General features: G+C 34.9%; 1 protein-coding gene across 1 annotated transcript; it reads left to right on the top strand.

Annotated features, from left to right (window-relative positions):
- Nucleotides 1-3,454: 3,454 nt before the first annotated feature.
- On the top strand, nt 3,455-12,796 carry LOC111422127 (Ionotropic receptor 40a). Its single transcript, XM_023055353.2, has 9 exons — nt 3,455-4,322; nt 4,374-4,564; nt 4,613-4,749; nt 10,920-11,085; nt 11,135-11,238; nt 11,292-11,544; nt 11,607-11,895; nt 11,957-12,317; nt 12,373-12,796. The coding sequence occupies exons 1-9, from the start codon at nt 4,130-4,132 to the stop codon at nt 12,794-12,796; spliced, it is 2,118 nt and encodes a 705-aa protein (XP_022911121.2). The 5' UTR covers nt 3,455-4,129.

Below are 12,796 nucleotides of genomic sequence, written 5' to 3'. Positions count from 1 at the left end.
GACCACTTAGAAGTAGAACCACTACTATCTGGTGTTAAGGAGACATTTTCAAATTTAAACCTGTTCCCACTTCTTTTCATTCCAACATTAAACCTTGTATCCACAAAGACTTCTTTGTTACAGATTTTGTATTTCTAAAATTAAATCACTTTCAACCATCCTTTGCTCCAAGGTTTGAAGGTCCATTTAAAGTAATTACACGTTTTCCTAAAACCTTTATCATTTTAAAAGATAACAAACAATTATCAATTAACATTAGAACATTAGAAATTGTTATCGGAATCCTGTTACAAGTAAATCAAATAATCTTCATTTTCTGGTTGACCTTAAGTTTCTTAAAAGGGGGAATATTTGTAGAGTCTTGTCTACAAAATCTACTCGTTAAAATCCAAATGTGCTACGATTTTTTTTGTATTTTATTTTAAAAGATCGAGTTACTAAAAAATAAAAAAGAAAATAATTATAGACAATGTTATAAAATATTTCACTTCGTGTCTCGTATCGAAAATTATAACACATATGTTGTAAAATATTTATAAAAAATTTATTCATAAAGTATAACACGAAGAGTTTTTTTAATTGTGAAAAAATCTTTTAAACAACAATTCTCACAACAACATTCTGAGTGTGACGTCCCAAACATCTGACTAGCGAATTATCTTGAGATAAAATTCCCTAAATAGCCAGTACATGTTTTTGTACATCTGGATGAAGTGGTAGAGGATGCTTTGCTAAGTGATCCGATCCAGAAACTTAAGCTTTTTGCCACTATTCTTTGTCTACATTTCTGTAAATAGCCAGGCCATAATATGTAGTCAGTTTTCTTATTAGAGCATCTATCAATTTTCCTTTCCCTCCATGCTTGTGTGTTTTTCTTATGTTTCGGTTCATATTACCTAAGATATTCTAGGAATATTTTGAGGAAAACCCTTTTTTAAAGAATTTGCGAAATATACGGTTCAAGGAAAACTGCTATTAGTCCGGAAATACTTGGAACTTCGCTTTAATATTTTAGTATCACAATCTTATAACTTTTTTGAGTTTTTTGAAGGTTCTAAATGTATTTCCCCCCTTAATTTGCACAGTTTACTAAGAAAAGATCCAAATTGAGCTTAGAAATATTAAATTAATAATCTAAGCAGGTATTTTATACTTGCAATTTTACTCTCAAGATCCAGTAACCACGTGCCATCAACTACGATTAATTGATATAGCCAAGTATCTGCTATATCTGAATCTAGAACACCATATAGCAGTTACTTTAGCACAAAAATCTCAAAACACCATTTTTTGACGTACGACCTGTTGCATTATCAACGACGATATAGCGATTATTGATATGCGCGTTGTAAATCTGAGCGGCAGTAAACGTCTTGATGCAGATGAAGATCTTAACAGCTTCTCGCCGACGTTCGAAACCTAAATTGGTATGTATTCCTTCATAAAACAATAAGACATCAATAGAGAATCCAACAAATTAAATATTTAAATTAATTTAGACAAAGCTATAAAAATATAACAAAATATTAAACATAGTTGAAGTTGATATTATAGGCAATTTTTTTTGTAACCAGTTTTTTTATTTTAGAGGTAACAAAAGTTTTTGTGTAGAATATGGTTTATTTTGGATTATTTTTATAAAACTAGTTTTTATATATGAACAGATGTTTGTGTTGTTATATTATTATACAGGTGCCCATTATGTATGGAACATTTTTTTAAATGGCAATGTATTCTTTCGTTAGGCTCATTTGATAAAGATTACTTTTCTCTTTACGATGGCGTAAAATTTTTGTACCCTTACGTTAGAAAATTTTTGAAAAAAATGTTAAAATTTATTGTTTATTAATAAAAATAAATCAATAACATTAATCTAGATACCCGAGATCTCAAATTATTACCGTAAATTAAATTTACGTGCAAAATAAAACAAATAAACGAAAAATTAGTGTACATCTCCAATAATTCGAGGTAGTTCGAGGTATTTGACGATCTCGGATATCTAGATTACTGTTATTAGTTAAATTTTCTTAATAAGCAATTTTTACATGTTTTCAAAAATTTTCTGATACAAGGGTACTAAAATTTTACGTCATCGTAAAGAGAAAAGAAATCTCTATCAAATGAGCCTAACGAAAGAGTACATTGCCATTTAAAAAACTTCTAGTGTTATTCGTTGCTCATTAGTTTTCTGAAATAAAAACAATTGAATGCTGTCTTATTATGGCAAATAAAATATTAAACAACTTTTGTATAAAATGTTTTTTTATAAAGTTGATACCTATCAAGATATATACTATATTCCATACATAATGGGCACCCTGTATAAATTTTACATTGGCGACGAGGAAAATTGTTTTAAAAAGTTATAGTGATCAAAGTGATTAAAAGAAGTACCGTATTAGTAAAAATGGTTACAGACGGGAAAGAAAAGCAAGGAACGACGACACATGGTCGATTACGTGAGTTCGATCCACACGTGGATGAATGGGCGATATTTAAGGCAAGAATCATTTGCAGTGAAATAATTGTCTATTATTTCACTGCAAATGATATTCAAGCTGAAGAAAAGAGGAAGGCGATATTATTAAATTGTTGCAGTGAAGAAGCGTACAAATTAGTAGATAATCTTGCATTTCCGACCGCTCCTGAAAAGAAAAATTATGCGGAACTTCCGAAATTATGGATAACTATTTTAAAAGTACACATACGGTATTTCCAAATAGATTTAAATTTTATATGGCCCGCAAGAAAACCGAGGAATCGACGAGGGAATGGTCAGCTCGATTATGTTCATTAGCGTCAAAATGCGAATTTACCACCGAAATGGACACGATTCTCAGGGATTTATTTATAGTTGGTTATGAAGAAGGCCCTGTTCAAGATCGACTGATGGAGGAAAAATCGTCAGTAACATTTCAAGATGTAATCAGCATAGCTACAGCAAAATCCGTGGCTTCGCATGACGTTATTAAAGAAATAAAACAAGAGGCCTGTTTACACGTGAGTACGAAGATGATCACTTCGCAACATGGAAAACAGAAGAAGTTGGCGCAACGTACGGCGATATATCTGACTATTCAGACATTCTATATCGTTTGAATTGAATCTGAACCTAGCAATTTCGTGACTTTCGAGTAGACTAAGTTTATGGCTTTTATTTTGTTGATGAAGCAGACTCACGTTTTTGTCCTTATAGAAATCATGATAGTATGTTGAAATGTGTTTACCGAAATTGGATTCTTCTCTTTGAATGTGTTCCTTCACCCTGATTCTCAGTGAACGACCGGTTTCACCTATACGATATGCACCACAGGTGTCACAATCTAATTTATATACCCCGTTTTTATCTAATAGATCTATTTTATCTTTGGCGTTAAATAGCATTTGTTGTAGGGTATTGTAATTTTTATAGGATAAGGTGTACCATGTTTTTTACAGCCATTTCAAATAGTATAGGCCATTTTTCCTGGGTAGGGGATGGCTCTGTATGTTTTACTTTCTGAATTTATAGGTTGAAATTTGTGGAATTCATCAAACAACATGGAACATGGAACAATGGCATAATATGGTGGAACTTACTTAATTCAAGATTATGATAGTTTCCGTTGTTAAAAACGTTAAAAATTTTCAACTTATACCTTACTCTCTAAGTAACATTTTATTTAGATTTAATTTACTACAATGCTATTCTGTGATCTAACATGTTTAAATTAATATAAATTCAATTTTTTGTAGTTATTCTGAAGATGCCTGCCAGGACAGGCGAAACATGTAAATAAAGAGACGTATTATATTTAATACAAGATTTTTTACTAACCAGTAAAAGTGCAACCCTTACAAAAACTTTTGTTCCCTCTAAAAATATTAAATGGTACAAAATTAACTACCAATTTCATCAGTAGAAGATTATAAATTGAAAAGAGTTGTGTGACTTGTTCTATTTCATCTGTGTGTATTATCGAATATCACATCAAGAAATAATATGATTTCCACCCTTCAATCAAACTCAAGTTTAACCTTTTCAAATCTATTGACATTACATTGACTATTGAATTTCAAAAGAATCTGAAAGTAACACATTTGAATCAACGTTTAACGAATCGAATTATCTTTGCTACTCAAAAACATGAGAAAATTTATTTTGTATTTTAGTTTACTAATTTTAAAAGCATCTTTAGGTTTAAAGAGCTACACAGAATGGTTTCAATTGAAAAATGATTATGAAATTACGTACGGTGGTGAATTAAACGTAGCTTTAGTTGATATTACAAGAGGGTTTCCAACAAGTGAAATAACGATTATATATGATAATACAATGGGTAAGTAAATTTCTAAAGATAAAATGTAAATATAAAATTTTATTTTTTTAGATTCTTATTTTTTAATACAACTTACACAAAGCTTCACAAAAAAGGACATATCAATTTGTCATTTTAACGTGTCCTCTGTGCGTAATTTAGATCAGTATTTTAATTATTTATCAATAATTTATAAGAATCACATGAAACTTTACAATTTGTTTTTTGTTAATAAAAAATTAGCCGAACATATTTTAATTGAGGTTTGTACAAAAAACAACAAAAATAAAATTTAATCCGATTAAATTTAGATTCGAGAAACAAATTGCATCCGCAGAAATTTAATTTACATTTTTTATTGGGGAAACGAAAATTTTCAACGTTACTTCTTAAGAAATATTCATGAAGCTATGAAAGTAGTTTTAATAACAAATCCTCGTTTAAATACGTAAGTTATTATAAGTTAATTAAATTAAATCTAGAACTAACAGTAGACTTAGAACTGGACACTTTCGGGTTAAGCCATTTTTGTCTAATCCGGTTTGAGAAGACTTCGGTATGTTAACTAGCATTTTGTATATGTGGGTAAGCTATCAGCCGTCTTCTCTATTTACATAGTTCCTAGATAACGTCTCTTGTGATCCTTTGGAAACAATTTCCAACTTTGGCTAGCAGTTTGGCCTTGTCAATATCTATGGTGTGGGTCTTTTTCTGCCAATACTCTGTAACTGACGACTGCGGGATCGATTTATCTTATTTAGTCGGGCATCCTTCTTATGGTCCTTGATGTAACACTCGATATTACATCCAGTATGGCCAAAATAATAACTGCATGATTAAGGTATTAGAAGAATACGTCAGGAAGTCATGTGTACGGGAGGAGATTAGAGGTGTAGAGAGAGGGAAACGGTGGAGTGAGGGGATAAGGTAAGCTTGTGAGAAAGAGTTAAGGAGAAGGCGGAAGCATGCGTATTAAATAGTATGGTGAACTGCAGAAGAGGAGACAAAGGTTGAGGAGAGAAAGGATAAAAGAACAGAGGGGCGTGTGGAAGTATGAATAGGATGTGGAGAATCAGAAACAACGTTACATAGAGGCTAGGCAGGAATATAAACGAGAAATTGTTTGGGCAAAGAGAAAGAATATAGAAAAGTTAGGGGGGAGAGTGAAAGATAAAGAATGGAAGGAGGTGTGGAGAGTAAGAGGTAGAAAGAAAGTATTGATGGCGAGCAAGCATGGCCCCTCTTCATGCTTACTCGAGGTTCAAGAGCGAGGAGTCGATAGGTGACCTATACCGGAAATACTTCCCTGAGAATAGGCGGAGGAGGATACCGTGATTCAAGGCGCGAAGTGGAACGGATGATGGAGTGGTACCGACATGGTAGGGATGAATGGATGGTGGAGAAGGTTAGAGATAAAGAATTGGAGGGTATTATATCAAGCATGGACGAGGGAAAGTTGAAGGGCTGCGATAGAATCAAAACAATCGCAATGAAAAGTCATGGAAGATTTTTAAATGTGAATGGAAAGGAGCAATTAAGGCATGTCTGAGGGTTGTGTGGCTTCCGAAACCAAAGGGCGGGGTCAGACCAATTAGTTTGGCTTCCTCCATAGGGAAGACTTTCGACAGGGAGGTAGAGTTTTATCATTCGTGGAGAAAGTGAGTGGGTTGCATGAAGGACAGTAGAGTTCATGAGAGGAAGGGGAAAGGTACAAGCATTGGGTGGGATAATAAGAAAAAATATGAGGGAAGGATGGACGTGCGGTAGACATAGTGTGGTAGTGGCTTTGGACGTTGAAAACGCGTTTAATGCGCGGTGCTGGTATGATGAGTGCCTTGGAGAGATTGGAGTATCCCGGCTACTTGATGTGTGTAGCGACGATGTAGAATACTGGAGAAGCAGAGGATGTCTGCAGGGATCCAACTTGGGGCTGGTATTGTGGTTGTACGCGATGAATGACTGGTTTAAGAGAGTCAGAACAGCACTGGACGACGGAGTTGGTCTGGTACAGGAGTATGCTGATGACGAGGTCATACAGTTCTGTTCAGGTATAATGCGAAAAGAGCCGCTCGTAGAGGCATAAAATTGTACTAGAAACGACCTACGTTCACGAGACATTCAATTCGGTTTTACCTGCTCTGTAGTCTTGTAAAAGTTCCGAACAGGCAAGCGGGGTGGTGTGATTTATGGCCAAGACAAAGAATGAAAATCTGAATCACAAAGAAAAATTGAGAAAATAAGTAGGTATAAGCAATCCATTTACTTTACACAATTTCTGTAGTAAATGAAAATAATTACTAATAATTAGTGTATTACTTTGGTAATACAGTGGAAGGATAAGTCGAACCTCAAAAGAAATGAAAATGATATATTGATAATAAGTACAATAAACAATACATATATTGAAATATATCGCAAACCATTTTAATGTAATAAACTCAAACAATCAAAAATCAATATAATAAAATATAACACTCCCATATAACAAAAAATATAAGATATTATTATACATATAAAATATAATAAATATTATAATAATCTAATTGGGGAGAATTTCATACGGTCCATTATACCATCAAATATCAGTATTTTGTATAATACCCATTGTTCTCTATGCAACATTGCAGTCTGATGGACATCGAATTTACTAATCTTTCGCATACATCCTTGCCGCGAATCAATTACCACACAACTGTAATGTTGCGGCGCAGATTATCCACGTTGCGAAAAGGAAAGTTGGTATTTTTATTAAACTGTTTTTTCACCAAAGCCCATAGATTTTCGAATGGGTTTAGATCCGGTGACCAAGCTGGCCAGGGTATTCGCCTAACCTCATTATGATCGTTAAACCAATCATGAACAATTCTTGAAGAATGCACGGGCGAATTGTCTTGGACTATCGTGATGATCCCTTCTGGATACAAGGTTCTTACTGATGGTATCAAAACATCCTCCACCACTCGAATGTATTTAATCGAATTAAATCTTCCTTTCATTTCGGTCAGTTCTCCCGGTCCATGAATGCTCATCCATCCCCAATAACCCAAGGAAATGCGTCCACTTCTTGTATTGGGTTGAACATGATTAGCATCATACCGGGTTCCATCCCTTCGCCATAGTAATTTCTTATGGTCGTCCGACGAACAGAAGATTTTTTCGTCTGTGAAGATGACTGGTTCCCAATTATACTCAAGGTATTCACAGGCAAATCGTAACCGTGTTGTAGCCAATTGCTCCGTCATTAGGGTTTTTTTACAGCTACCCGGTCATGAATAACTTTTATCTGACGTTTTATTTATAGAAATACTCTAAAATCATTTATTAGAGGAACATATAAAAAATCGTGTATTTGTTGTGCTTAAAAATATCAAAAAAGATTTAAAATAAAATAAAATTAACACATTTAAAAAAAGGGTGATCCATTCTTCGGCCCACTTCAAACTGGGACGGTTTTACCTGGGTTAAGGAAGAGAGTAACTTCCTTTAGTCTCAGAAATCGAAGTGAATAGAAACAAAAGATGTCTCCGTCTTCTTCCAGTACCAGCGTCATGTCGGAGCTAACAGCGGCCGATTCGCATTAAATCTGAACAGAGCTGTACATATCTCGGATCTGTCAGTGAAGAGGATTGAGCAAATGAAGGATAAATGGTCACCTCACTGAAATACTAGGTGTTGTCATCGACTCAGGTTTTCTGTTCGTAGAGCTTATGAAATTTGTGAAATGTAAGATAGCCGTGATGACGTTTCCTATTGTGAAGGGTGGGAGCCTACGGGATGGCGTTCACGGACGCTCTACAAATAGTGCCCGGGATGGTCATCTAGTCACCGCAGCCATGGATGGGAAGTGGCTAAAGTTAAAGGAGGGAGAATGAGAGAGGAGATGCATGTGGAGCGAATGGTGTTATTATTATTATTATTGCTGGCGGGATGAGGGGAGCGGCCCCTCTCGTCTCCGCGTCCTATAAGATCTATTGTAACATTCAACCCTCCAAAAGTTTAGGGCAAATGTAGGTCCTTAATGAACCTTACTGTCCTTAGGTCTTGTTCATTTATGTCGGTAGGTGTTAAAAGGCTTTACCGAAAATTTTGTATCTTAGACAGCCTCTGACAACGCAATTATACAGTATATGTTCAGCCCTTTCTAACTCGTCGTTGCAAAGTCGACAAGTTTGATCCTTAGCTTGTCCAATGTGGAAGAGGTGGTATTTTAGGGGCGCATGGCCGGTCAGGAAACCTGAGAGTGCCCTTAGATCCCCTTTGATGAGGCATAAAACCTCTTTGGTATCGTTTTGCTACAGAGTTATCATACACTTCGCTTGTCTGTGACCTGGATGTTCTTTCCAGGTTACTTGTTTTATGTGGCTTTTTGTAGTCCACAACCGGGTTGAAGTCCAATGAAGGGCGTTTTCACTACCTCTTTGGCCAGCTTGTCCGCCTTCTCATTGTCCTCAATGTCTCTGTACTAACTACCGACCTGAAACCCACCATAGAGTAACATCATTCAGATTGTTGGCACACTTTCTGATCAGTGCGGAGTCACACGTATAGGCCTGAATTTCCTTTAGGGCGGTCCGACTGTCTGCGAAAATGTTTATGGATGCACCTTTCTGTCCCTTTTGTAGGTTCAAAGCGGTGCAGAAGTTTATAGCAAGTTTTTCCAGCAATAGTACTAATGTCGGGTGAAAATGTATTTTGTGAACGTAGAGTATGGATCGTGGATATGCAAGCTGAGCTGGTATCAATAGAATTAGGGATGGAATGGGTGAAGGGAACAAGGGATGACAGGCACCGATATGTTGCGGATGAACGGAACATGGATCAGCTACGCACTGATATTGTATATACGTGTATGTTACAATATTCCGGATAGTTTTGTTAAGGAGCTATTAGTTAAATTGGAATGTTGTTTCTTTTGTCAAATAATGTTAGGGAATTAGTTTAAGCTGTTTAGTTATAAGTATAGGTTATTTAGGACACCGTAAGTACAGGATAATTAGATATCGTTAAGTGCTGTTTAGGTGATAGGTTGGGATAATTGATTATTTTTTCTTTTGTATGAATCATACTTACTTTAGATTTATCACCGCAGGTTCTGAATTATAGTTGTTGAGTCAGTTTTATTTTTAAATCATGTGGAATGTTAAATAACATCAGGGTCCCCGCATGCCGAAAAGCTGGTCAGGGCGATCATGCACTCAAAAAAAAACTACACGATAGCCCATAGACTCCCACTCCCTTCAATGGGGCTAGTTTGCCTTTAGCTATTGGAAGAGCACTCCGTCACACCTGCATCATAAGGAAGGCATATAACCCGGTTGGTGCAGTATATACTGTGTCTTCTCTTTCCTTGCATTGCTGCGAGCCATGCTGGATATCCCTCAGAGTGTAGTCGTTCTTCTGGAGTACATCTTCTAGAAATCCTTCTTTTTTTAAATTCTTTTTGTCGTATATTCTTTCTGCTTGCTGGGACAGGGCTTAGTTGACCTCTTCTGTTGCGGGTGGTGATGGGACGAAGCCTGTAGATACCTGTTAGTGAGTGTCTTCTTTCGATACATTCCCAATTCTATGCCCCCTATCTGTTTTCCTACTGACCAATAATGCAGGAAAGGTAGTTACCTAAGCTTCCTTTAACAAGTTCCGTTTCCATGGTAAATTTGATCATGGGATGTTGTGAAGTCAGGTGTTCTAGGAATTCCTGGTGATGCTCTTCTCCATGCTGCCACGAGGTCAAAAAGATATCACCAACATAACAATGCCATGGATTTCGTTTTCATGAATTTCTTAATGCTTCTTCCCTAAACATCTCCACGTAGATATTGGCGATTATCGGTGACAAAGGTTGCCCCTTCGCATTGCTCATAAAATTCTTCCTTCCAGCTAAAATATGTGAATATTAATCCGTACTCCACTAGCCGTGGAACATACTTCCGTAAGCCCTCTTAGATTAGTTCTGGCGAAGACCATCCACGGCATCTTTGACTGCTGCTTTGGTAAATAGAGATTCCATATTGAAACTTACCATGATCTCTAGGATGGAGCTAACTTCAAACTTTTGATTGATTCCATAAAATGCTTAAAAATTCTGACATACAATTCTATTTTACCAATAGGTAATCCATAAATTCTTGGTAGTACTCTGCTGGAATTTCAGTAGATTTCACCAATTCTTTTAGTTTATTTTATCTTCTCGGTTGGGTCCTTCTTGATTTTTTTATAGGTGACTGGATCCAAAAGGCACGTCATGTCGTCGTATTTTTTCTTGCCTATGATCATGGTGGCATTCTCTTTGTCTGCTAGGTAGAACGATGATGTCCGTTTTCGTTCTGATAGTCGTAGTGCCCTTCTTATATTGATTGTGGTGACTCTGATATTTCAGATGTGACGGAGCGAATTGCAAGGTGTCTGAAGAAGTACGATAAAATCGATTAAGACTTCGAATTAGTTGCTGAAGAAGGTTGCAACATGGCATCCAAAAAATCAAACACTTTTCCAAAAGATGCACGGCTTAACCCGAAAGTTTGTGGTTCTAGTAATAGGTCAATTAACACCGTCCATGAAAGCCTTCGTACTTATTGTAAGTTAACCTGTAAACTAACTTTTTATTATACTATATTATAGATACCGAATTTATTACAACCAAGCTACTTCGCATAGAAAACATCATTTATCAATGGTTAATTGGTGGACAAAGAATAAAAACTTATTTAACCATCCCACTTTACCAAACGAAAAATTGATTTTTAAAGATTTTAAAAAGAAGTTAATCAACGTTCCTGTTATTCACGTAATTATTTAAAAATTTAACTTCAAAATAAAAAAAAATACCATTTTAGAAACCTCCATGGCATTTTGTGAAGTACAACAATAATTCCATTGAAGTTATCGGAGGGCGAGATTATAAATTATTAAATTTATTATCTCAAAAATTAAATTTCAGGTTAAACAATAACACTTTAATTGTTATAATAATTCTTATTCTTAACATTTTAGGTTTCAATATGAAGACCCACCAGATCGAATACAAGGTTCATCATTTAATGCTAACGGAACTTTCGAAGGTGTTTTAGGTTTAATCTATAAACGAAGTTACGAATTTTTACTTGGCGATGTCGCCTTAACCTTAGAACGATCTAATGTTGCGGATTTCTCTTTTCTTACTTTAGCTGACAGCGGGGCTTTTGTTACTCACGCACCCGCGATGTTAAACGAAGCTTTAGCGCTTATCAGACCATTTCATTGGAAAGTAAATCAAATCTACTCTTCTTTTTACTAAAGATGAGTTACAAAAATTAAAAATAATTTTAGGTTTGGCCAGCTATTATAATTACTTTAATTGTTTGTGTTGTGATTTTGTACGTTTTAATTGAAGTACCAAATCGGTACAGACCTAGAAAATCGAGACGATCACAAAATAACTTATTTTTGGATAGTTTTTGGTTTATTGTGCGATTATTTCTTGGACAATCGGAACGTTTAAACGATAATAGTTTAAAAGTGAGATTATTTGTGGTGTTGGTGTCACTTGCTGGGACGTATGTTATCGGTGATATGTATTCGGCGAATCTAACTTCACTTTTAGCAAAACCAGGAAGAGGTACCTAATTAATTAATCAATTAAAAATTCTAACTTTGATTTTCTTTATTTAAAAAAACAGAAAAATCAATAAATAATCTATTCCAATTAAAAGAATCAATGATCAACGAATATTATCAACTATACGTAGAAAAACATAGTTCTACGTTTGGTTTATTGGAAAATGGTTCAGGAATTTACGGAACTTTGTGGAAATTAATGAACGAAAATCAGAAATCATATTTAATCGATTCAGTTGAAGAAGGTGTTCGTTTGGTGAAACAGAATCTAAATGTTGCTTTAATAGCTGGGCGAGAAACTCTATTTTTCGACATCCAACGTTTTGGAGTCACCAATTTTCACTTAAGCGATAAAATAAACACTGCTTATTCGGCTATGGCTTTTCAAATCGGTTGCCCTTACATAGAAAACTTCAATAAAATGTAATTTAAATGCTTAACGTTAATCAAAACGTTAATTTATTACTATTTTTTTTAGATTAATGGCAGTTTTTGAAGCGGGAATTTTAACGAAACTAACTCAAGATGAATATGAAAAGCTAGGGAAACAACATTTCGAGTCACACCTTAAAAAAGAACTGCAACTCAATGATGATAACAGCGTCGGTAAAAAAGAAAACAGTTTAAAACTGAAAGCTATTAATATTAAAATGTTACAAGGAGCTTTTTATTTACTTTTTATTGGGCATTTTATTGCTACTTTAACTTTGATTTTTGAAAGTATTCATAAAAAGCAATCGAAGTTGTATAAAAATGCACGGAAATCGAAATTGCGATTAAAATTAGATAAAAAAATTCATGTTATTGTAGCATTTTTCGCTAATGTTAGAGTTAGAATAAGAATACTAATTAGGAATTATATTAACGAGGCTATTATAAGCACTTTAGAGTACATTGAATAA

Source organism: Onthophagus taurus, chromosome 11 (genome assembly GCF_036711975.1).
Source record: "Onthophagus taurus isolate NC chromosome 11, IU_Otau_3.0, whole genome shotgun sequence".
Lineage (NCBI taxonomy): Eukaryota > Metazoa > Arthropoda > Insecta > Coleoptera > Scarabaeidae > Onthophagus > Onthophagus taurus.
This window is presented reverse-complemented; position numbering and strand designations above follow the sequence as displayed.

Coding starts and splice junctions, on each gene's coding strand:
- LOC111422127 (XM_023055353.2), top strand. CDS start 4,130: ATGAGAAAATTTATTTTGTATTTTAGTTTACTAATTTTAAAAGCATCT. Junction 4,323..4,373: donor TATATATGATAATACAATGG/GTAAGTAAATTT, acceptor TTATTTTTTTAG/ATTCTTATTTTTTAATACAA. Junction 4,750..10,919: donor ACAAATCCTCGTTTAAATAC/GTAAGTTATTAT, acceptor ACTATATTATAG/ATACCGAATTTATTACAACC.